The sequence below is a fragment of the Trachypithecus francoisi genome, unplaced genomic scaffold (genome assembly GCF_009764315.1).
Source record: "Trachypithecus francoisi isolate TF-2019V2 unplaced genomic scaffold, Tfra_2.0 Lachesis_group20, whole genome shotgun sequence".
Taxonomy (NCBI): domain Eukaryota; kingdom Metazoa; phylum Chordata; class Mammalia; order Primates; family Cercopithecidae; genus Trachypithecus; species Trachypithecus francoisi.
The window spans coordinates 68,805,742-68,829,384 of NW_022681466.1; the positions used below are offsets into that span (position 1 = coordinate 68,805,742).

The window sequence follows — 23,643 nt, forward strand, 5'->3', positions numbered from 1 at the left end:
CTGGGAGAGAATGAAACCTGTTGTTCTAGTTATCTGCTGTATGTGAGTCTCTCCTGTGCGTTTCTCTCGTGTGCGTCTTCTTTCCTGTGCATTTAGGGTGGTACGAAGTGAAGTGAGAAAATAGACATTCGTGGCCAGGTGCGGTGGCTCACGCCTGGAATCCCAGCACTTTGGGAGGCCGAGGCAGGTGGATGAGGTCAGGAGTTCAAGACCAGCCTGGCCAACATGGCGAAACCCCGTCTCTACTAAAAATACAATTAGTTGGGCGCAATGGCAGGTGCCTGTAATCCCAGCTATTTGGGAGGCTGAGGCAGGAGAATTGCTTGAACCTGGGAGGCGGAGGTTGCAGTGAGCTGAGATCCGGCCACTGCACTCCAGCCTGGGCAACAGAGCGAGACTCTGTCTCAAAAAAAAAAAAAAAGGGAACTAGACACTCATAGTTATTTGTGTTTTTGTGCTTTGTGGTTCCCCGAGGAACCCCCGTTGAGAAGAAAGGCTGGGACCTGGCTCTGGCTGATCTAGAAGCCTCTCTCGACCCCAGCCCCTACTCCAGGCTTGGGGATCCAGGAATGAGAGTCCTAAGGGAGTCGGGGACTGGTTCAAGGTTGCTTGGACTCTCAAACAAGCCAGGACTGTGTGGCAGGCGGCACGACCATCCATTCCTTCTTTATTTTGAAAGCGGAACAGTTGCAGGACGCTGGTTTTGACGTCGCTGGCTGTGAATGTGCATTTGTGGAGCCATGTCCCAGACCTCCGGGCTCAGGAGCCACCGGTTTGGGAGGCCAAGCAGCGCCCTTCTTCTCCTTCCCTGAGAGCGGAGGCTGCAGCTCTGGCTGGCTCTGTTAAGTGCTCTGCAGCCCTGGCATGGCTGGAGGAGGGGCAGCGGCTAAGTGGTTTCTGAAAAAGGGCAAAAATGATGGGAAAAGCTTTGGGATCCTCTGGGAATCAGAGCCGCAGCAAAGGCAGCTGCTTGCATCGCTGGAAGCGTTTTTTCCTTGAGTGCTGAAGGGTGCCCACAGCCCACTCCTGCCAGTGCAGGGCAGCTGCTGCCAGGGCCGGGCCCGGGACTCCCCGGAGGCAGGGAGGCCACTCTTCTCCCACACCAGCCCAGCTCTCCCTTCGAGTAGCAACCGCCTTCGAGCTCGCGAGCACCCATGGGCCTGGGGTGTGCCTGCGTCTAGCTGGTGAGTCCCTTTCTTTGTCTGATGGCCAACGCAGACGTTAGCTTTCAGGATGGCATAGTGAGTGGCCAGAAGCTGGGCCCTGCCACTTTCCAGCTGCGCCACTGTGGGCAGTTCCCCTCGCCTCTCTGTGCCCCAGTTACCTTGTCTGAAAACGGGGGATAGTGACAGTGGCTGCCTCAAAGGTGGTCGTGAGGCTGAAGTGAACGTGTGGTGCCCTCAGCCTGGCTCCTCGGAAGCACCTGGGAGGTGAGAGTGGAGGTTGTTGTTACCGGGGTTTGTTCTTTTTGCTCCTGCACCAGCCGTCCTCGGGGGAGGAGGCTGCAGCTGCTGCTGAGGTTGCTGGTGTGTGGCGAGAGGTTTTCAGCATGTCGCCCTCTCTGTGGAGTTGGACGAGCGCAGGGCTGGGAAGCAGGTGCGCTGGGTGCTTGTGTTGCTCTCCTATCTCTTTGTTCTTCACGCTGGGTTGGGAAGCCCGCAGCCTACTGCCTCTCTTTGAGAGAAGAGACTATTGAGAATAATGCGGCTGGGTCCTGGGCCAGCGTTCTCCCAGCTTCCAGAAAGTCCCCAGTGGCGAGCAGAGGTGCTCCCAAGAACTTGGATGGATGGATGGATGGATGCTTTGGGCAGAGAGGGGAGCAGGGAAGCCACACCCCAGGTTGTCTCACCTGCACTGGGGAGAGAAGGGATCCTTCCTCCAGATGGTGGGCAGTGTCCTTTCTGGCTTTGGAGTTGAGAAAGACTCAGAGATCAAACCAGGTCTCTGTGGGCAGAATCAGTTGTTTTAGGATTGTCCTTTAGTCCAGAGGGATGAGTTTGTGAATCTTGTGTAAACCAGAATCACCATCTCCATCACACAGTCAACACTCGTTGGCCTAAATCACGGTAGAAGTTCCGCCGATCACTGTAGAATGTTTTGTGGTGACAGGTGCATCACCACAGGCTCAGGTGCAGAGTAGTATACTCCAGAGCTGGCCGTGGAGGACTGTCCTGACCCTATTCCCTGGCCCAGCCCAGCGCACATGGCCCCTCGGTTCCTGTCCCGCCCCGTTCCCTGAAAGAAGCTTGGTTTTCAGTAGGGAATCAGGTGCAAAGTGTGCAGTATAGACTCAGCTGAATGATAGCACAATCCAGGCTGCTTCCTGTTGGCTGGGTTTGACTGGACTGGGACTGGTCAGAGGAAGAGACAACGCCATTAACAAAGAACGTTGCTGAAAGGTTCCGGCTAACAGGTGCTCTCTTACAAGGCTGCCTAACAAGCAGCCCCCTATTCTTCTTTTTTTTTATTATACTTTAAGTTCTAGGGTACATGTGCACGACGTACAGGCCTGTTACATATGTACACATGTGCCACGTTGGTGTGCTGCACCCATTAACTCGTCATTTACATTAGGTACATCTCCTAAAGGCTGCCCCTGTTCTTATTCTTAGCTTGTTCTTGGAGACCACAGTTATCCCTGGGACAGCCAGGCGTGGGTATGGCCTTGGTCTTATTCACACTGCATTTTGGGGTTCCTGAGCTGCCTGATTGAGTGGGAGGGTGCTTCGGGTTCAGGTCTGGCCCCTGCATTTTCTTATGCCTATGCCCCGAGGGTGAGAGGTCCCATTCTGATTGGCGCCCAGGCCCTGCGGTGGAGTCTGGGTCTGAGCTGAACAGCTGAGAAGCAGCCCCAGACCTCCGGCGTGGTGCTGGCGTACTGGAGATGCTCTGGAGCCAGCCTGCCTGGGGTCAAGCCCGGGTTCTGCCTCTGACTGGGTGACTTCGGGGATGTGCCGTAACTGCTCTGTGCCTCAGTCTCCTCATCGGCGAACCACTTCCCTCTTAGGGATGTTGTGGGAATTAAGTGGGTGAAGAAAGGCGAGTCCTGAGAACCGTGTTTGCTCTGTGCACATGCTTAGATTCTGATTCTTATTCGCTTCTGGTGCCTTTTAAGCGCTGCCAGGCTCCCCGTACTGTGAACTGTCCTTGACGGGGTGTTATCTTCAGAAAGCACAGACTAGCACCTGGCCCCCAGGCTTCCAATGCTACGCGTGGCTTCCCACCGTCCATGCAGCCATACTGGCTTTCGGTGCCTTGGAGTTAAAGCTGACGGCCATCTGGTTCTGACCCGGCCGCCTGTCTTCCCGTCCCACTGACTTCTTCTTCAGTGGCTCTAGGCTTCCCTGTCTGTCCCCCAGCCCCAGCCCACCTCTGTTCCCTTTCCAGGCTCAGCTCATCCATCACCAACTCCATGGAGCTCTCTTCAGCACCCTGCCCCCTCCTGCAGTCCCTCAGCCCAGCCAGTACCTGGTTTCTGGGTCAGCGGGGGGCTGAATCCTCTCTGCGCCCCCAGCGCAGGGCTGGAGTCTGAGGAGGAGGACTCAGTAGATGGGTATTGAGTGATCAGATGAGGGAATCAGCTTTCTGTGGCTGGGAACACTCCTGCTGCAGGGGATCTGTCTGATGCGTGAGTCAGAGATGGGCTCCGGTCTGTTGAAAGTGGATCAACAGACAGGCAGGGAGGTGGCCAGCAGCCGTCCGTCCGTCCTGTTCACAGCCTCTGGTGTGCTGAGGCTTCCTCCACGTTTTCACGGATCTGGGCTTCAGAACATAGTTGGTTTACGGCCACAGCCCAGCCGTGTGCTCTGGAGTTTCACTGCCTGAATTTTCACTTGAGGGACTTGGGAGTCTTCCTGAGCTATTCTGGCTTGGGAGATTGCCTGATTCTATATTTTAGAAAAATAAAATGCAGGACTTGAGAAGCCTCTCATTCCTTCTGTGGCTGTTTTCCAGAATGTAGCCACTGCTGGGACAGTAATCTCCCTAACTTCCTGTGGAAATGGGAAGTAGAAGGGTCTGATTGCTCTTACTTTCCCACTCGTGACCAGGTGACCAGTGCAGCTGCTGCTTTTTTTTTTTTTGAGACAGAGTTTCACTCTGTTGCCCAGGCTGGAGTGGAGTGGCATGGTCTCGGCTCGCTGCAACCTCCACCTCCCGGGTTCAAGCGATTCTCATGCCTCAGCCTCCTGAGTAGCTGGAATTATAGGTGTGTGCCACCACGCCTGGCTAATTTTTTTTTTTTTTTTTTTTTTGAGGCGGAGTCTCGCTCTGTCGCCCGGACTGGAGTGCAGTGGCCGGATCTCAGCTCACTGCAAGCTCTGCCTCCCAGGTTTACGCCATTCTCCTGCCTCAGCGTCCCGAGTAGCTGGAACTACAGGCGCCCGCCACCTCGCCCAGCTAGTTTTTGCATTTTTAGTAGAGACAGGGTTTCACCGTGTTAGCCAGGATGGTCTCGATCTCCTGACCTCGTGATCCGGCCGTCTCAGCCTCCCAAAGTGCTGGGATTACAGGCTTGAGCCACAGCGCCCGGCCTAATTTTTGTATTTTTTTAGTAGACACGGGATTTCACCATGTTGGCCAGGCTGGTCTCGAACTCCTGACCTCAGGTGATCCACTGGCCTCAGCCTCCCAAAGTGCTGGGATTACAGACGTGAGCCACCGTGCACAGCCCAGTACAGCTTCTTCGTAAGGAGACGGATCAGGCAAGGTCCCTGCACAGGAGGAGGTCATAGGGCGCGGGAGAGAGAAATCAGTGACAGATGGCAATTGCTAGACCACCTGGTGGGCTGTGTGGAATGGACAGTCAATGGGCTGGGCCACTGTGTGGAGGATGGCGGGGAGCATGACCAGGGCGGGGATCTGGGGGCTTCATGGAGGAGGCGGCGTCAGTGCTGGATCCTGAGGGGAAGTAGCATCTGAGAGGTGGTAGGATTTGTGCAAGGGTAGAAGGAGAAAAAAGCCCTTAGGTGGAGAACCGATGGGAGTGGAGGCCATGGGAGGGATGTATGGGCCAGCCCTGGGTGCCAGGGAGTGGGGATGCCCAGCCAGAGGTAGGGAAGCCTGGGGATGGGGCAGGATGGGAGTGGAAAATAGCATCAGCTCATGTGTCCAACTACACGTGCTGCTGCCAGTGGTCAGCGGATCTCTAGGTGTTTAGGCCTAGAAGACCCACCAGCTCCAAATCATTTACTGCCTAAACATTCCCCGTCTCTACTAAAAATACAAACATTAGCCAGGCGAGGTGGTGCACGCCTGTGATCCCAGCTACTCGGGAGGCTGAGGCAGGAAAATCGCTTGAACCCGGGAGGTGGAGGTTGCATTGAGCTGAGATTGTCCCATTGCACTCCAGCCTGGGTGACAGGGTGAGATACTGTCTCAAAAAAAAAAAAAAAAAAAAAAAAAAAAGCCAAAACGTTCAAGGCCGGGATGCTTGACAGATACTGATTCATAAAAATGACAAAAAGCACAAAATCCAAAATCTCGTATAAGCTCAGTGGCTGTGGCAGCAAAATTGAAGAGCAAAGGCAGGCCGGGCACCTGGCTGATGGCGTGTGGACCTGTGGCACAGCAGGGCCCCGCAGTGCAGTGTGGGTGTGCCAGTCTCTACCGCTCACCCTATTCCAGGGACAGTCTGCTTGGCTCTTCTGGGCTGAGGCATCCTCATCACAGATCCTCCCTGAATTTAGTCCATGACAGCCACCCCGGCTGTTTCCCTTATTCCGTGTGGGGAGGGAGGCAGCACGGTGGTTATCAACCTCACTCTGCAGAAGAGGCACCTGAGGCCCAGAGAAGAGGAGGGATGGGTCTAACCCAGAACCACAGGTGGCTCTGAGCCGGCGGCCTGTCCACCCTCCCAGGCCGACGTCAGTGGCAGCAGGACTGCCCGGGCGCTGCTAGGCCTGCTCACCTCTGGGGCTTCTGGGGTGAGAGGTTCAGTCCTGGAAACACTTCAGTTCTAGGGGCTGGGGGCAGCAGCCAGTTGGGGTTTTGGGGTACCCTGCTTCACAGGGCCCTTGGCGAGGAGGGCAGGTGGGGTCTAAGGACAAGCAGTCCTTACGTTGGGAGTCAACCCCGGCGTGGTGGCTGCTGCAGGCTTTACACCGGGCCGCAGAGGATCCAGCAAGGATGAAGAAATGGAGCAGCACAGACTTGGGGGCGGCTGTGGACCCAATCCAACAGGACACCTGCCCAGACCCCCTAGATGGAGACCCTAACTCCAGGCCACCTCCAGCCAAGCCCCAGCTCTCCACGGCCAAGAGCCGCACCCGGCTGTTTGGGAAGGGTGACTCGGAGGAGGCTTTCCTGGTAGATTGTCCTCACGAGGAAGGTGAGCTGGCCTCCTGCCCGACCATCACAGTCAGCCCTGTTATCACCATCCAGAGGCCAGGAGACGGCCCCACCGGTGCCAGGTAAGTCTGCGTCTGGAGACCCCCTCCCTGCTAGGAGCCCAGCTGGCCATGGAGATGCCACAGGATGGTCTGGCTTCTGGGCTAAATGTCACAAAGCCAGGAGGCTGGAGAGCCTTAGGGGCGGTCTGGTCCAGCGTCCTTCCTCATGTGACCTCGTGGGATACGCAGTCAGGGGGGCTGGTGTCTGTGCTGGGTCTGGGTGTCCACGCCTGCAGTGCCTGCCAGCCACAGACACGTGGACTTGAAGTCTAGAAGCTCAAGGGCAGGAGGCTTTCAGAGAGCACAGCATGGCTCCAGTGAGCTGCAAGGCAGGGCAGGGAGGGCCACAGGCTGGCTGACTTCTGGGGAGTGTGAGGCCAGCTTTTCCCTTAGAGGGGCCGTCTACACCCCTGCCTCCAGCTTCCTCTGTCCCCACCAGCCTCCTGCCTCCTGAGCTCCCGAGCAGGCAGAGAAGCCAGTGGTCTGGGAGTAGGTGGGTGACTTTCTAGATGGTGTCTATAGACAGGGTGGGGACAGAATGGGGACATAGGCTCCCCACTGTCCCTGTTATATTGGTTTTCTGGACAGTCACCTAGACCGAGGGGCAGCTTTTACATCATTTTTCCCCCTTTTGGTTTGCCTTGGAGTTTAGTCGTGTTCCCTTGACAAGCTCCCAAGGCCTCAGGGCCTAGGGGAGGCCAGGGTGTGAGACGAGGGTGTTTTCTGGCCTGCAGGCTGCTGTCCCAGGACTCTGTGGCCGCCAGCACCGAGAAGACCCTCAGGCTCTATGATCGCAGGAGTATCTTTGAAGCCGTTGCTCAGAATAACTGCCAGGATCTGGAGAGCCTGCTGCTCTTCCTGCAGAAGAGCAAGAAGCACCTCACGGACAACGAGTTCAAAGGTGGCCCCAGCGCTGGGCTCCGGGGAGGGCCCCAGCCCTGGCCTGCCCTGACCCTCCCTTTGTCTTGCAGACCCTGAGACAGGGAAGACCTGTCTGCTGAAAGCCATGCTCAACCTGCATGACGGGCAGAACGACACCATTCCCCTGCTCCTGGAGATCGCGCGGCAGACGGGCAGCCTAAAGGAGTTTGTCAACGCCAGCTACACGGACAGCTACTACAAGGGTGAGGAGGGCGGTGGGACCAGGCATGGCTCAGCCCGCAGCACTGGGAACCAGGAGGGCATGGTTGTCCCTGGGCCTCCTTGCTCCTCTGGGATCCTTACTCCCTGTCCCAGCCACTGCTTTGGTGGCTCCTAATCCTAGGGAGTCCCTGCCTCTCCCTTCTGCTGGCCTGATTTCTCCTGGTCCTGGGGGTCTCTGCCTCCCCCATCTGCTGGCTTGATTTCTCCTGGTCCTGGGGGTCTCTGCCTCTCCCATCTGCTGGCTTGATTTCTCCTGGTCCTGGGGGTCTCTGCCTCCCCCATCTGCTGGCTTGATTTCTCCTGGTCCTGGGGGTCTCTGCCTCTCCCATCTGCTGGCTTGATTTCTCCTGGTCCTGGGGGTCTCTGCCTCCCCCTTCTGCTGGCTTGATTTCTCCTGGTCCTGGGGGTCCCTGCCTCTCCCATCTGCTGGCTTGATTTCTCCTGGTCCTGGGGGTCTCTGCCTCTCCCATCTGCTGGCTTGATTTCTCCTGGTCCTGGGGGTCTCTGCCTCCCCCTTCTGATATCTCCTCTCTTGACCCTGGGATGTCCCCGCCTCCCGCTGCTGACTGGATGGTCCCTGTCCCTGGAAGTCACAGCCTCCGGCCTTTCTCTCTGCTACTGTTCCTTGCCCCCGGGGCAATTTCGACTCCTCTGGCTTCCAACCTGTTATTTCCTGTTCCCAGGGGTCTCCTGTCTCAGGACCTTGCTGGGACCCCTTGGGGGACCCTGGCCTGGCCTCCTGCAGTCGGGGGGTCCTCCAGGCACTTTCTGCCCAGTTCCTCCTGCAACAGCTGCTGCCTGCCCAGAGCCCTTCCCCAGCACCTGTCCGGGCAGCCCCACAGGACTGTGGTCATGAAGCTAACAGCGCACGTCCTCTGTAGGCCAGACGGCGCTGCACATCGCCATTGAGAGGCGCAACATGGCCCTGGTGACCCTCCTGGTGGAGAACGGAGCAGACGTCCAGGCGGCGGCCAATGGGGACTTCTTTAAGAAAGCCAAAGGGCGGCCTGGATTCTACTTCGGTAGGGAGACAATGTGGCTGACCCCGATCTTTTCGGCTTTGGCTAAGGGGAGGTTTGGGCAGAGACAGAGGGAGTTGGAGGCTGGTGGTTCAGGGACCAGCTGGATCTCAGTCCTGAGGCCCGCCTGGGACCTGTGTTCGTGCAGGTGAACTGCCCCTGTCCCTGGCCGCGTGCACCAACCAGCTGGGCATCGTGAAGTTCCTGCTGCAGAACTCCTGGCAGCCGGCCGACATCAGCGCCAGGGACTCGGTGGGCAACACGGTGCTGCATGCCCTGGTGGAGGTGGCCGACAACACGGCCGACAACACCAAGTTTGTGACGAGCATGTACAATGAGATTCTGATCCTGGGGGCCAAACTGCACCCCACGCTGAAGCTGGAGGAGCTCACCAACAAGAAGGGAATGACGCCGCTGGCTCTGGCCGCTGGGACCGGGAAGATCGGGGTAGGAGGGGGCTTCGGCTCAAGCTGGTGCCGTGCGGGGACAGGGGCGTCGGGGAAGACTGCCTGACTCACTGCGGGAGCCTGGCGTCACTATCTGTGTGTGCGGGACTCTGATTCTGCCACACCAGCTTGCAGGGCTGTTAGAATAAGTCTGAGAAATTGGGAGCCGCAGGGCAGAATGCTGCATGGCCAGTGTGGCCATTTTGGATTTCTAGCTCTGAGTATCATCAAGACACGGGGTGGGGTGCTGGGCCATGAGGTGGGACCGCCTAGGGTGCAACAGAAGGAAAGCTGTTGGGCCGGGCACGGTGACTCATGCTTGTAATCCCAGCACTTTGGAAGGCCAACGTGGGTGGATCACCTGAGGTTAGGAGTTCGAGACCAGCCTGACCAACCTGGTGAAACGTCATCTCTACTAAATACACAAAAATTAGCCAGGCATGGTGGCAGGTGCCTATAATCCCAGCTACTCAGGAGGCTGAAGCATGAGAATCGCTTGAACCTGGGAGGCGGAGGCTGCTGTGAACCGAGATTTCGCCACTGCACTCTAGCCTGTGTGACAGAGCAAGACTCTGTCTCAAAAAAAAGACAAAGAAGAAAACAGCTGTTGGTGTTTTTCTATGGCAGGCAGGAGCTTTAGGTGACAAGGCTGGTGGCTCCTAGTGACAGGCCTCCAGCTCCTGGCCTCAAATGATCCTCCCACCTCAGTCTCCCAAGTAGCTGGGATTACAGGCATGAGTCACCCCATCTGGCACTCATTTCTTGCATTCTTTTTATTTCTTTCTGGCTTGAAGTTATCGAGAATGGACCACCACTGTCTTTCATGGTGAGATTGTAGAGTTGGGACCTCGCTGTGAGGTGATGGTGGACCTGATATGGTACAGGTAGTACCTGAGGCAGCTGGCTGGTTGACCTTTTTTGTTTGTTTGTTTCTGAGATCGGGTTTCGCTCTTGTTGCCCAGGCTGGAGTGCAGTGGCACAATCTTGGCTCGCTGCAACCTCTGCCTCCCAGGTTCAAGTGATTCTCCTGCCTCAGCCTCCCAAGTAGCTGGAATTACAGGCACACGCCACCATACCTGGCTAATTTTTTTTGTATTTTCAGTAGAAACAGGATTTTGCCATGTTGGCCAGGCTGGTCTCGAACTCCTGACCTCAGGTGATCCACCTGCCTCAGCCTCCCAAAGTGCTGCGATTACAGGTGGCGTGAGCCACCCGCGCCTGGCCGACTGGTTAATCTTGATGGCGGTCAGGAGTGGGTGGGGACTCACCTGGGGCTTGGGTGAGGCCACTAGCTGGACTGAGAAGCAGAGCTGGTTGTTGGGGTGCTGTCTGAGGCTGAGCCTGGGGCTGGCCTCTGATGGGCTCTTGATCCCTGGTGGCAGGTCTTGGCCTATATTCTCCAGAGGGAGATCCAGGAGCCCGAGTGCAGGCACCTGTCCAGGAAGTTCACCGAGTGGGCCTACGGGCCGGTGCACTCCTCGCTGTACGACCTGTCCTGCATCGACACCTGCGAGAAGAACTCGGTGCTGGAGGTGATCGCCTATAGCAGCAGCGAGACCCCTGTGAGTGGCTGGAGCACAGCCAGGGAGGGCCTCAGGGCCTCTGCACCCCAGCCCCAATCCCAGTCCCTGGTCCAGCTCCACCTGGCTTCTCATGAGGGAAACCAGGCCCTGCAGCCTCATGTCCCCATTCATGCCCACTGAATTTTCCCTAAGCATAGCAACCATACACGCTTATCATCCTGTAAAAACAGAAACATTTCAGAGGTACATAGACAAAAGTCCCTCCTTTTATACTGTGTAAAAATATACAGTTTCTTTTTCTTTTTCTTTTTTTTTTTTGAGACAGAGTTTCACTCTTTTTGCCCAGGCTGGAGTGCAATGGCGCAATCTCAGTTTACCGCAACCTCCGCCTCCTGGGTGTTCAAGCGATTCTCCTGCCTCAGCCTCCCGAGTAGCCAGGACTATAGGCATGCGCCACCACACCTGGCTAATTTTGTATTTTTAGCAGAGATGGGGTTTCTCCATGTTGGTCAAGCTGGTCTCGAACTCCCGACCTCTGGTGATCCGCCCGCCTCGGCCTCCCAAAGTTCTGGGATTACAGGCATGAGCCACTGCGCCCAGCCTAAAATGTACAGTTTCATTTTGTTTACATAAATGGGATCAGAGTATATGCAATGTACAACAACCATTTTTTTTTCTCACTTGATGGCAGGGCTTGTAGATTTTTCTTTGTCTTTTTTTTTTTTTTTTTTTGAGACAAAGTTTCGCTCTTGTTGACCAGGCTGGAGTGCAATGGTGTCATCCCGAGTCACTGCAACCTCCGTCTCTCTGGTTCAAGCGATTCTCCTTGAATCCCAAGTAGCTGGGATTCCAGGCATGTGCCACCATGCCTGGCTAATTTTTTGTATTTAGTAGAGACAGGGTTTCTCCATGTTGGTCAGGCTGGTCTCGAACTCCTGATCTCAGGTGATCCAACCTCCCTGGCTTCCCAAAGTGCTGGGATTACCGGTGTGAACCACTGCGCCAGGCCAAGAATTGATTTTTGTGTAGGTGTGAAGTAGGCATCTCACTTAAATATTTTGGCTCCAAATGATTATCTCAGTGTTACTTTTGGGTAATCCATCCTGCCATGCTGTTTGGAAAGGCTACCTTACCGGTCCCTTCTTTCTAAGGTGATGCTCTGAGCTCCCAAGGCAGACTCGGGGGCTGGAGTCCGTGCCATCAGCAGTGAAGGGCTTCCACGATGTCTCACAGGCCAGACGTTGCATTTATAGGAGCAGAGTCTGGGGCTGGGAGAGGCCTGGTCTGCTCTGCCCCACCTGGCCTGCCATGCTGAACCTGAGCCTCCAACTCAGAGTGCTGGATACAAGTGTTCCCAGAGGAGTGGTCTAGATAGGAGGTAACCTCAAAAAGGACTGCAGTATTTGACCTGGGGGAGAGGCTCTGGGACCACCACTGACATCTTCATGTCTCTGAAGGCTTCGGGGACAAGGAGTATGGACGTGTTCTGGGGACCCTAGGGCAGAACCAGGACCACCAGTAGAAAGTAGAGAAGACCAAAGAAGAGGTATTCCCTACAGTCAGTGACTTTCCACAGGCCTCTTGAGGCAGTAAGGAGTTTCCCATCCCCAAAGGTATTCAAGAAGACACTGATCGGGAACCTCTTTGAGGGAGCTTAAGCTTGGGCTGGGGATTGTACTCGTTGGCCTGAGGGAGGCTGGGATGATCTCATTTTGACTCATCCGTCTCAGGGATACTTGAACTTATTTTTATTTTATTTTATTTTATATTTTGAGACAAAGTCTTGCTCTGTCACCCAGGCTGGAGTGCAGTGGCGTGAGCTCAGCTCACTGCAACCTCTGCCTCCTGGGGTTCAAGCAGTTTTCCCGCCTCAGCCTCCCAAGTAGCTGGGATTACAGGCACCCGCCACCACGCCCGGCTAATTCTTGTATTTTTGTAGAGAGGGGGTTTCACCATGTTGGCCAAGCTGGTCTTGAACTCCTGACCTCAGGTGATCTACCTGCCTTGGCCTCCCAAAGTGTTGGGATTATAGGCGTGAGCCACCACTCCCGGCCTATTTAAACTTTATCAAAATCTTTGGATAGGAGACATTTGCCCCGAAGCATACTTGTAAAGATGGCATGAGGCCCTGGGCCCTCCTGCTGCAGGAAGGGCCTCCCAGTTCCCTGCCTGACCCAGGGCTGGAAACGTGAGAAGTCAGGACCCAGAAGCTCTTTCCTGCCTGCCCTCAGCCCCTCGTGCCCAGGCTCTGCCTAAGCCAACTACTTCCCATTCCTGTGGGCTCTCGGGAGTGAGTTATTAGACACAATGGGCATAGACTGTTGGGCCATTAAGTGAGTTCTCAGAGCTTGTCCAGTCTCGCCCCATTCACTGCACCTTTGGGAACACCGAGGCCAAGAAGGCGGGTCCCTCCGTGAGCCGTGGCAGTGCTGGGACCAGCCCCAGGCTCTGGCTGCCGGCTGGCTCAGACCTCCCGTGAGTTTCCCCTGCTCCCTGAGCTGAGGATTGTGCGGCCATGTGGCTGTGAGGAGCGCCAGGGGCTGGTGTGGGCGTGCGAGGAGTTCTTGCTGCAGGAAGGAGCTTCACTTCTCTCTGCTCCCCCTAGAATCGCCACGACATGCTCTTGGTGGAGCCGCTGAACCGACTTCTGCAGGACAAGTGGGACAGATTCGTCAAGCGCACCTTCTACTTCAACTTCTTGGTCTACTGCTTGTACATGATCATCTTCACCATGGCTGCCTACTACAGGCCCGTGGATGGCTTGGTGCGGCCAGAGGCTCAGGCCTCGTGGGCAGGGGTGCGGCTGATGGGGAAGGGGTGTGGACATTCCGGGGAGACCTCCCCCACCCCAGGCCCAAGCTCTGCCCCGGACTCCTTCCTGGCTTGCTGGAGCGATGGATGGAGAATCTGGAGAACCTTGTATCCTTGCGCCCATCTTCCCTGCCTCAGGCTGTACGGGAGACCCACCCCCTTCCTGCTTCTTAGTCCCTCTCCTTTAGCCTTGAGGTCCTGTGGGACTGAGTGTGTGGTGACTCAGGTCCCTGATCACAGACTGGGTGTACTTGGTTAGAAAGCATGCAGGGGCCGGGCACGGTGGCTCATGCCTGTAATCCCAGCACTTTGGGAGGCTGAGGTGGGTGGATCACCTGAGGTTGGGAGTTCGAGACCAGCCTGACCAACATGGTGAAACCCTGTCTCTACTGAAAATACAAAATTAGCCGGATGTGGTGGAGCATGCCTGTAATCCCAGCTACTCAGGAGGCTGAGGCAGGAGAATTGCTTGAACCTGGGAGGCGGAGGTTGTGGTGAGCTGAGGTGGTACCACTGCAGTCCAGCCTGGTCAACAAGAGTGAAACTCTGTCTCAAAAAAAAAAAAAAGAAAGAAATCAAGCAGGAATTTGGGCTCGGGACAGGACTCACCCTTGGCCTGGGGGTCCCTAGGGATGTGGGCTAGAGTAAGCCCAGAGCCCACCGTCATCCTGCTTGCCTGCCCTCTTTTATTCACTCACTTGCTCATTATTTGTTCCCTGGATTTAGACTTTTGAGCACCTCTGTGCCAGGCCCTGGGCCATCCATCAAATCAGCCTAAGACCAGACTTTTTCCTCTGCCGAGAGCCAAGACTTCATTGAACTTCTGGACTTAGTCCTTCACGTCCGATACCCAGGGCACTGAATTTGCTGCCTTTGTTTCCAGGGCACCTTACAAATTTACTTATTTATTTAAGTTGTTTTTTTTTTTTGAAACAGAGTCTTGCTCTATCACCCAGGCTGGAATGCAGTGGCGTAATCTCAGCTCACTGCAACCTCCACCTCCTGGGTTCAAGCAATTCTCCTGCCTCAGCCTCCTGAGTAGCTGGGACCACAGGTGCCCACCAACATGCCCAGTTAATGTTTATATTTTTAGTAGAGATGGGGTTTCACCATATTGGCCAGGCTAGTCTTGAACTCCTGACCTCAAGTGATCTGCCTGCCTTGGCCTCCCAAAGTGCTGGGATTACAGGTATGAGCCACCGTGTCTGGCTGGCTGTACATTTACTTTAAAAACTCAACTTCATCATTGCATGAAACCCTATTTCTGTCCACCTATTAAGGCCACATAACGACTTCCTTTTTTTTTTTGAGACGGAGTCTCGCTCTGTTGCCCAGGCTGGAGTGCAGTGGCACCATCTCAGCTCACAGCAACCTCTGGCTCCGGGGTTCAAATGATTCTCCTGTCTCAGTCTCCCAAGTAGCTGGGATTAGAGCCATGCGCTGCCACGCCTGGCTAATTTTATATTTTTAGTAGAGATGGGGTTTCTCCATGTTGGTCAGGCTGGTCTCGAACTCCTGACCTCAGGTGATCTGCCTGCCTCAGCCTCCCAAAGTGCTGGGATTATAGGAGGGAGCCACCGCACCCAGCAGTGACTTCCTTTTAAGAGAAAGATGTACTAGTAAGGCAAGCTAATGAACTAGTGCTTAGGAAATATGGATGGTGAACCACTCCAAGAAATGGCAACTGAAACACAAGAGTGACACCCTTAAGTATGTGTGGCACAGTCTCTCACTCCATGGTCAGTAGGACTCCCTGACACTCGTGGGAGACTGGCCTTGGTCTGGGGTGACAGTGGGATGTGTATGGCTTGGGGTCCGTGAGACTGCCTCCACCTGTCCATCACCCTGCTGTCCGTCACTCGGCTCCCAGCCAGGAGGAGCTCCGGGCCTGCCAGGACATTGCCTGGGAGGCAGCACAGCATTGTAAGATGCTCCGCTTGGCACCTGCAGGCTGCCACTTTGGGGAATCAGGCCTACAGAGGGGCCTCCTTGCGGGCGCTCCCCTAATAACACACTGTCTTTGTGTGTCCTTCCCCTGATGGAGGCCGTGCCTCCTGGGCAGGGGCTATGTCTTCATCACAGGACTTGGTACCTGGTCAATGTTGGTTGAATGAATGAATGAGTAAACAGAGTTACCAACTTCTCTGCATCTCACAGCCTCCCTTTAAGATGGAAAAAACTGAAGACTATTTCCGAGTTACTGGAGAGATCCTGTCTGTGTTAGGAGGAGTCTACTTCTTTTTCCGAGGGGTAAGCATTCCTTCCCACGTTGTGAGTTTCCATTATCACCAAAACAAAAAGCCAAGCGAATCCCTCACTCATTCACTCACTCACTCACTTTTTTATTCGTCAGACACATAATGGCCCTGCTTGGGGAGCTGAGAGACGCAGAGGTGAGGCTGAGAGCCTTTGAGTCAGTCCCTGCGGGGGCAGGAGGGTGCTCAGGGCATCTCCACGGGCCCAAGGCTGGCAAGCCTGAAAATAGACACTCCAGGCACTCCACGGGATGGAATATTTAATTACAGGGGTAGAGTGGAGGCCTCTTAAGTGATAGGATCATGACTGGTAGTTGTCTAATTAATGAAACCAGTCTGTTAAAGCTCTGAGCAATGAAGGAAATCTCCATGCATACTGGAATCTTTGTTTGTTTGTTTGTTTGGTTTTTTGAGATGGAGTTTCACTTTGTTGTCCAGACTGGAGGCCAGTGGTGCGATGTTGGCTCACTGCAACCCCTGCCTCTTGAGTTCAGCTCCTGCCTCAGTCTCCCAAGTAGCTGGGATTACAGGCACCTGCCACCATGCCTGGCTAATTTTTTTGTATTTTTAGTAGAGACGGGATTTCACCATGTTGGCCAGGCTGGTCTCGAACTCCTGACCTCAGGTGATCTGCCTGTCTCAGCTTCCCAAAGTGCTGGGATTACAGGTGTGAGCCATTGCACCAGCAAGGAATTGTCTTATTTTTAACTGGAAACTCAAATATGTGCAATCCTTGGCCATTTTTTTTTTTTTTTAATGCAGGAGTAATCTTTTCTTTGAATGTGGAACTCACTGTTTCAGATTTTATGTCACCTTTCTTGGAAAAACCATATTTCTATCATCTAAGATTTTGAGTTTCAGCTTCTTTAAAGAAGAATGAGAACTTAGATGCATACAAAAAGTCTGAATGTAGAATTTCAGATGATTGTTGGGGGTTTTTTTATTTTGACCCCAAAAACTCTTGTAGTATTTTAAATTTAATTTTATAAGATGGGTCTTGCTGTGTCACCCAGGCTGGAGTGCAGTGGTGTGATCATGGCTCACTGCAACCTCTGTCTCCTGGGCTCAAGTGATCCTCCCGCCTCAGCCTCTGGAGTAGCAGGAACTACAGGAAGTCGTCACTATGCCGAGGTTCCACTGTGATTTTTTTTTTGTTTTTTGAGACGGAGTCTCGCTCTGTCGCTCAGGCTGGAGTGCAGTGGTGCAATCTTGGCTCACTGCAACCTCTGCCTCCCAGGTTCACGCCATTCTCCTGCCTCAGCCTCCCGAGTAGCTGGGACTACAGGTGCCCGCCACCACGCCCGGCTAATTTTTTGTATTTTTAGTAGAGACGGAGTTTCACCGTTTTAGCCAGAATGGTCTCGATCTCCTGACCCCGTGATCTGCTTTCCTCGGCCTCCCAAAGTGCTGGGATTGCAGGCGTGAGCCACTGTGCCCGGCCCCATTATGATTTTTTTTTTTTTTTTCTGAGATGAAGTCTCGATCTGTTGCCCAGGCTGGAGTGCAGTGGCACGATCTTGGCTCACTGCAACCTCTGCTTCCTGGGTTCAAGTGATTCTTCTGCCTCAGCCTCCCAAGCAGCTGGAACTACAGGTGTGTGCCACGGCACCCAGCTAATTTTTGTATTTTTAGTAGAGACTGGGTTTCACCATGTTAGCCAGGATGGTCTTGATCTCCTGACCTCGTGATCTGCCCGCCTTGGCCTCCCAAAGTGCTGGGATTACAGGCTTGGGCCACCGCGGCCGGCCTTCGATTGTGAGTTTTAGCACCCAGGCTTTTTTGGTGTAAGCTCTACCCAATTTTTTTTTAAGTTACACACCTTTATGGAATTGTTCTGTCATTGAACTTTGTCTTCACAGAGACAACTGTCTTTCTTTTCACACTCATGGTTTACATTACAGTAAAGTACAGTGCCACAGTAGCAAGTGTGGCTGGAGTGGCAAAAGCAAGATTGGCCTGTGGGAAGGAGCAGAAGTGTGGGGGTGTCTTGCACAGGACTCTCCGCTGACAGTGGCGGCTTGTTACAAGAATTTTTATTTTAACGCTTACTTAAAATTAAGAAAAAAGTATGTTTGGCATGTGAAAAATTAAGAAAAAAGTGGCTCATGCTTGTAATCCCAGCTAGTTGGGAGGCTGAGGCCAGGAGTTTGAGACCAGCTTGGGCAACGTAGTGAGACTCTGATCTCTTAAAAAAAAAAATTAGGAAAAAGCGCCAATTAGAAAGAAGAAAACAATTTGTCGAATTCAATACGGCAACTGATAACATTTTGATGATTTTCCTTCCTGTCTGTACTTCTGAGTATAGTTGTAAATCCACTGTGTAATTTTTTTTTTTTGAGACAGAGTCTCGCTGTCACCCAGGCTGGAGTGCAGTGGCACCAGCTTGGCTCACTGCAACCTCTGCCTCCCGGGTTCAAGCAATTTCCTGCTTCAGCCCCATGAGTAGCTGGGATTACAGGCATGTGCCACTGCACCCAGCTGATTGTTTTGTATTTTTAGTAGAGACGGGGTTTCACCATGTTGGCCAGGCTGGTCTCGAACTCCTGACATCAGGTGATCCACCCGCCTTGGCCTCCCAAAGTGCTGGGATGACAGGCATGAGCCATCGCACCTGGCTTCCACCATGTATTTTTAACAATCTCTACTGACTGGGCCACCTAGTGTTACCCCGTTGGCCTGACCCATGCTGTTCTGCTCTTTTCACAATCTCTGCTTTCACACATTCGGCCACCTCATCGTGGTGCCGTTTAGGAAGCATCTGAACGCTCACCATTTAGCCACATCGAGCATTGCCTGGGATCTTACTCTCTCTGTTTACCTGCAGATTCAGTATTTCCTGCAGAGGCGGCCATCGATGAAGACCCTGTTTGTGGACAGCTACAGTGAGATGCTTTTGTAAGTGACACTTTGACTCATTCCCAGTCCAGGCCCCAGGTGACAGCAATCAGTTCTCACTTGAGCTCTCACTCACGCCGGGCCTGGGACCACATAGTGGGACCTCAGTGAACATGCTGAGGGAGGGACGGAAGGCACTCAATACATACTTGGGGCATGAATGAATACTGAGGGCCTGCTCTGTGCCAGGGGCCAGGGATGGAGCAACCGTGCCCTGGCTTACAGTCCAAGTGACATGTGCCCTGGTTCACCTTCCCACTCATTGTCCATCCATCGGCCGTTCACGGGGTTGGCCCTGGAATACTGGATGAAACAGACATGGTGCCCGCCTTTAGGGAGTTTCCTGTCTTTAACAGGGGGTTCTGCAACCTTGGCACTGTTGCTTCTTTGGACTGGATAGTGTTTAGTTGTGGTGGGGGGTGGGACTGTCCCGTGCATTGTAGAATATTTAGCAGCATCACCGGTCTCTACTCGCAGATGCCTGGAGCTCTTCCCCAACCCCCAGTCTTGACAATCAAGAACATCTCCAGATACAGCCAAAGGCCCCTCACTTGTTTCGGGGGTGGTGCCAGAATCACTCCTGGTTGAGAACCACTGCTTTAGGAGGAGGCAGATGAGTGAAAGCACAGTTATAGAACAGTGTGGATAGCCGGGCACGGTGGCTCATGCCTGTCATCCCAGCACTTTGGGAGGCTGAGGAGGGCAGATCACTTGAGGTCAGGAGTTCAAGACCAGCCTGGCCAACATGGTGAAAGCCCGTCTCTACTAAAAATACAAAAATGAGCTGGGCGTGGTGGTACGCACCTGTAATCCCAGCTACTCAGGAGGCTGAGGTGGGAGAATTGCTTGAACTCGGGAGACAGAGGTTGCAGTGAGCCAAGATCGTGCCATTGCACTCCGGCCTAGGTAACAGAGCGAGATACCATCTCTAAATAAATTAATGGAACAGTGCGGAAGTGGCAGGGAACCTCCTTCCTTCAGAAAGTAAGCCAGAGCCTCAAGCCCCAGTATGTGCCGAGGACCTTCCGGAATGGGATCTGCGCTCACAGCCCCGTCCTGACTCTTCCTTCCTGGAAGAGCAAGGAATGATTTTGAATCTTGTGCAGCTAGCTTGTCCGTAGGACTCACAAACCCCACCCTTTCACCCCATTTTTTTTTTTTTTTTTTTTGGCAAGTAAAACTAGAATCAGCTTTATTTTACATGATCATGAAAGGTACACTTTTGTATTTTAATTTTTTTTTTTTTTTGAGACAGAGTCTAGCTCTGTCGCCCAGGCTGGAGTACAGTGGCGCGATCTTGGCTCACTGCCAGCTCCACCTCCCAGGTTCACGCCATTCTCCTGCCTCAGCCTCCCGAGTAGCTGGGACTATAGGCGCCCGCCACTGCGCCCGGCTAATTTTTTGTATTTTTTAGTAGAGACGAGGTTTCACCGTGTTAGCCAGGATGGTCTCGATCTCCTGACCTCGTGATCTGCCCGCCTTGGCCTCCCAAAGTGCTGGGATTACAGGCGTGAGCCACCGCGCCCGGCTCTTGTATTTTAATTTTTTAAAAGAATTTAGATTTGGGGGTACATGTGCAGGTTTATTAGGTAGGTATAGTGTATGATGCTGAGGTCTGGGGGTTTAATGATCTGGTCACCCAAGTAGTGAACATAGTACCTGATAGGTAGTTCTTCAACCCTGGTCCCCCTCCCGGCTGCCCCGCTTTTGGAATCCTCAGTGTTTACTGTTCCCGTCTTTGTGCCTGTGGGCACCCAGTGTTTTGCTCCACATATAAGTGAGGACACGTGGGGTTTGGTTTTCTGTTTCTGTGTTAATTTGCTTAGGATAATGGCCTCCAGCTGCATCCATGTTGCTGCAAAGGACATGATCTCATTCTTTTTTATGGCTGCATAGTATTCCATGGTATATACATACCACATTTTGATTATCCAGTCTACCATGGATGGGCACCTGGATTGATTCCATGCTTTGCTATTGTGTGAAGAGTGCTTTGATAAACATAGGAGTGCAGGCACCTTTTTGGTAGAGTGGGTTATTTTCCTGTTTTCCCCCTAATCTTGAGGTACCTATACGTTAGCCTGAAAGGCAAACTCAAGAGGCAAGGTCTGTAGGTTTAGCACACACTGATTTACCTGCAAATAGAAACAGTGTTCTACATAGTATTGTGATTCTCCTATCTCAGCGTCCCCAGTAGCTGGGATTAGAGGTGTACACCTTGCCCAGCTAATTTTTGTATTTTTAGTAGAGACGGGGTTTCACTGTGTTAGCCAGGCTGGTCTCGAATTCCTGACCTCAAGTGATCTGCCCGTCTCAACCTCTCAAAGTGCTGGGATTACAGGTGTAAGCCACCACGCCTGGCCACTATATATCCTTTTATGTCCTTCCTTCCTTCCTTCCTTCCTTCCTTCCTTCCTTCCTTCCTTCCTTCCTCCTTCCTTCCTTCCTTCCTCCCTCCCTCCTCCCTCCCTCCCTCCCTCCCTCCTCCCTCCCTCCTCCCTCCCTCCCTCCTTCCCTCCTTTATTTCTCTCTCTCTCTCTTTCTCTCTTCTTTCTTTCTTGACAGAGTCTCACTCTGTCTCCCAGGCTGGAGTGCAGTGGCACGATCTTGGCTCAGCCTCCTGAGTAGCTGGGATTACAGGCACACGCCACCATGCCTGGCTAATTTTTTTTTTTTTTTCATTTTTAGTAGAGGTGGGGTTTCACTATGTTGGTCAGGCTGGCCTCAAACTCTTGACCTCATGCTCCCCATGTCGCAGCCTCCCAAAGTGCTGGGATTACAGGCATGAGCCACTGCGCCTGGCCTTTATGTACTATATTTATATCTGTGCTTTATACATAAAAAGAGTGAGACTTTGCACAGCTCCTCACCAAGCCACTTTCTGCTCCTTGGGGATGATGCTGCTTGCATGGAGAACGACTGGGCTGAAGGAAGCAGGACAGCCCAGCCCTAGTTCCTATCATGACCTGCAGTCTGGTCCTCTGAGCAGCCTGCGGCCTTTTGTTCGGGGGGCGCCAGGCCTCCCTGGTTCCTGTAGACGGAGCTTTCTGCCCCTCCGCCCTCAGCTTTCTGCAGTCACTGTTCATGCTGGCCACCGTGGTGCTGTACTTCAGCCACCTCAAGGAGTACGTGGCCTCCATGGTGTTCTCTCTGGCCTTGGGCTGGACCAACATGCTCTACTACACACGTGGCTTCCAGCAGATGGGCATCTACGCTGTCATGATAGAGAAGGTGGGTGCCCTGGGCCCCAGTGGGTCTCCTCAGAGCCCGCTCACCTCGTGGGCGGGTGAGATGCTGTCCCAGGAACTCCGCCCATCCTCTCTGTCTTGCCTGGGAAGGGGCTGGTTTAGCTCCCAGCCCATTTTCCAAGAATCAAGCAATCTAGCCCTGACCCAGGTGTGTGTAGGGGGGATCCCCTGAAACTGGACCCCTCTGCACACCAGGCGTCCCGACCAGAACAAAGGCTTTGGGGGGAGGGTGGGTGACTCCCTCATGACCCCGGAGCTGAGAACCAGCAAAGCAAACCCTCCTGCTGTTGTCAAGATGCAGCCCCAGGCCGGTGCGGCCTGGTCCTTCCCTCAGCTCCTCGGACCTGGCCTCGGCTCTAATGAGCCTGCTGTCTCCTACAGATGATCCTGAGAGACCTGTGTCGTTTCATGTTCGTCTATGTCGTCTTCTTGTTCGGGTTTTCCACAGGTAATTAGCTTGGTCAGGGATGGGGAAGGGCAGGTGTCCTGCTTGCCTGAACCTCCTGAAGACTCTGCCAGGAGCTGAATGAGAAGGCACCTGGTAGGCAGGTGCATGTCTGCAAGTGACAGAGAGGGTGGACAGAGGACACACTGAAGTGAGCCCCAGAACTTGGCCACATGATATATAAAGTGCTTTAAGAATGTTCCAGGCTGGAAGTGCTGTGGCTGTGGCATAGCATTTTGACTCAGTTGGTTTTTCAACTTTTTTTTTTTTTTTTTTTTGAGACGGAGTCTCACTATGTCACCAAGGCTGGAGTGCAGTGGCGCAAACTCGGCTCGCTGCAACCTCTGTCTCCCAGGTTCAAGCAATTCTCCTACCTCAGCCTCCCGAGTAGCTGGGACTACAGGTGTACAATGCCATGCCTGGCTAATTTTTTGTATTTTAGTAGAGACGGGGTTTCCACCATGTTGCTGAGGCTGGTTGCGAACTCCTGACCTTGTGATCCACCCGCCTCGGCCTCCCAAAGTGCTGGGATTACAGGTGTGAGCCACCATGCCCGGCCCTTCAACTTTTAATTTTGACATTATTTCAGACTTCAGACAAGTTGCAAGAATAGAACCAATAACTTCTCTACACTCTTGACCCAGATTCCCTCCAAATTACCACATTTTATGTTACCACTTTCTCTACCCCATACACATGCTCACACACAAACATGAACACGTATGCCATGTGTGAAAAAAACTGAGAGTAAGTTGCAGGTATGATCAGCCCTTTACCGTGAAATACTTCAGTGTGTATTTCTAAAAGAACGTTATTTTACATAAACACAGTTCAATGATCACAATCAAGAAGGTAACATTGACCCACACTGTTAACTAACCCTTATTTGAATTTCACCAATTGTCCTAATAATGTCTTTATCAGAAAATGAGAATCCGAGATCATGTATTACCTTCCATTGTCATGCTTCTTTGGTCTCCTTTAATAATTAATTTATTATTATTATTATTATTTAAGACGGAGTCTCTGTTGCCGAGGCTGGAATGCAGTGGCACTGTGTTGGCTCACTGCAACCTCCGTCTCCTGGGTTCAAGCAATTCTCCTGCCTCAGCCTCCCAAGTAGCGGGGATTACAGGCGCCCACCACCATGCCTGGCTAGTTTTTATATTTTTAATAGAGACGGAGTTTTACCATATTGGCCAGGCTGGTCTCAAACTCCTGACCTCAGGTGATCCACCCACCTCGGCCTCCCAAAGTGCTGGGATTACAGGCGTGAGCCACTGCGCCTGGCCATTAATTGTTTTTTGAGACAGAGTCTCATGCTGTTGCCCAGGCTGGAGTACAGTGGCACCATCTTGGCTCACTACAACCTCCACTTCCAGGGTTCAAGTGATTCTTGTGCCTCAGCCTCCCGAGTAGCTGGGATTACAGGTGCCTGCCACCACACCTGGCTTTTTTTTTTTTTTTTT

The 23,643-nt window shown here is 53.3% G+C and overlaps 1 protein-coding gene across 1 annotated transcript in view; it reads left to right on the forward strand.

The window, feature by feature from the left end:
* Positions 1 to 475: 475 nt before the first annotated feature.
* The window catches only part of TRPV1 (transient receptor potential cation channel subfamily V member 1), a 32,791-nt gene continuing 9,623 nt past the window's right edge, over positions 476 to 23,643 (forward strand). The window contains exons 1-12 of the mRNA XM_033185091.1: positions 476 to 1,184; positions 6,094 to 6,410; positions 7,124 to 7,290; positions 7,361 to 7,513; positions 8,414 to 8,554; positions 8,700 to 8,998; positions 10,380 to 10,559; positions 13,126 to 13,284; positions 15,489 to 15,581; positions 18,411 to 18,481; positions 21,547 to 21,712; positions 22,111 to 22,177. Of these exons, the coding sequence (XP_033040982.1) occupies positions 6,127 to 6,410; positions 7,124 to 7,290; positions 7,361 to 7,513; positions 8,414 to 8,554; positions 8,700 to 8,998; positions 10,380 to 10,559; positions 13,126 to 13,284; positions 15,489 to 15,581; positions 18,411 to 18,481; positions 21,547 to 21,712; positions 22,111 to 22,177 (1,780 nt within the window). The 5' untranslated portion in view covers positions 476 to 1,184; positions 6,094 to 6,126. The remainder of the gene's footprint in view (positions 1,185 to 6,093; positions 6,411 to 7,123; positions 7,291 to 7,360; positions 7,514 to 8,413; positions 8,555 to 8,699; positions 8,999 to 10,379; positions 10,560 to 13,125; positions 13,285 to 15,488; positions 15,582 to 18,410; positions 18,482 to 21,546; positions 21,713 to 22,110; positions 22,178 to 23,643) is intronic.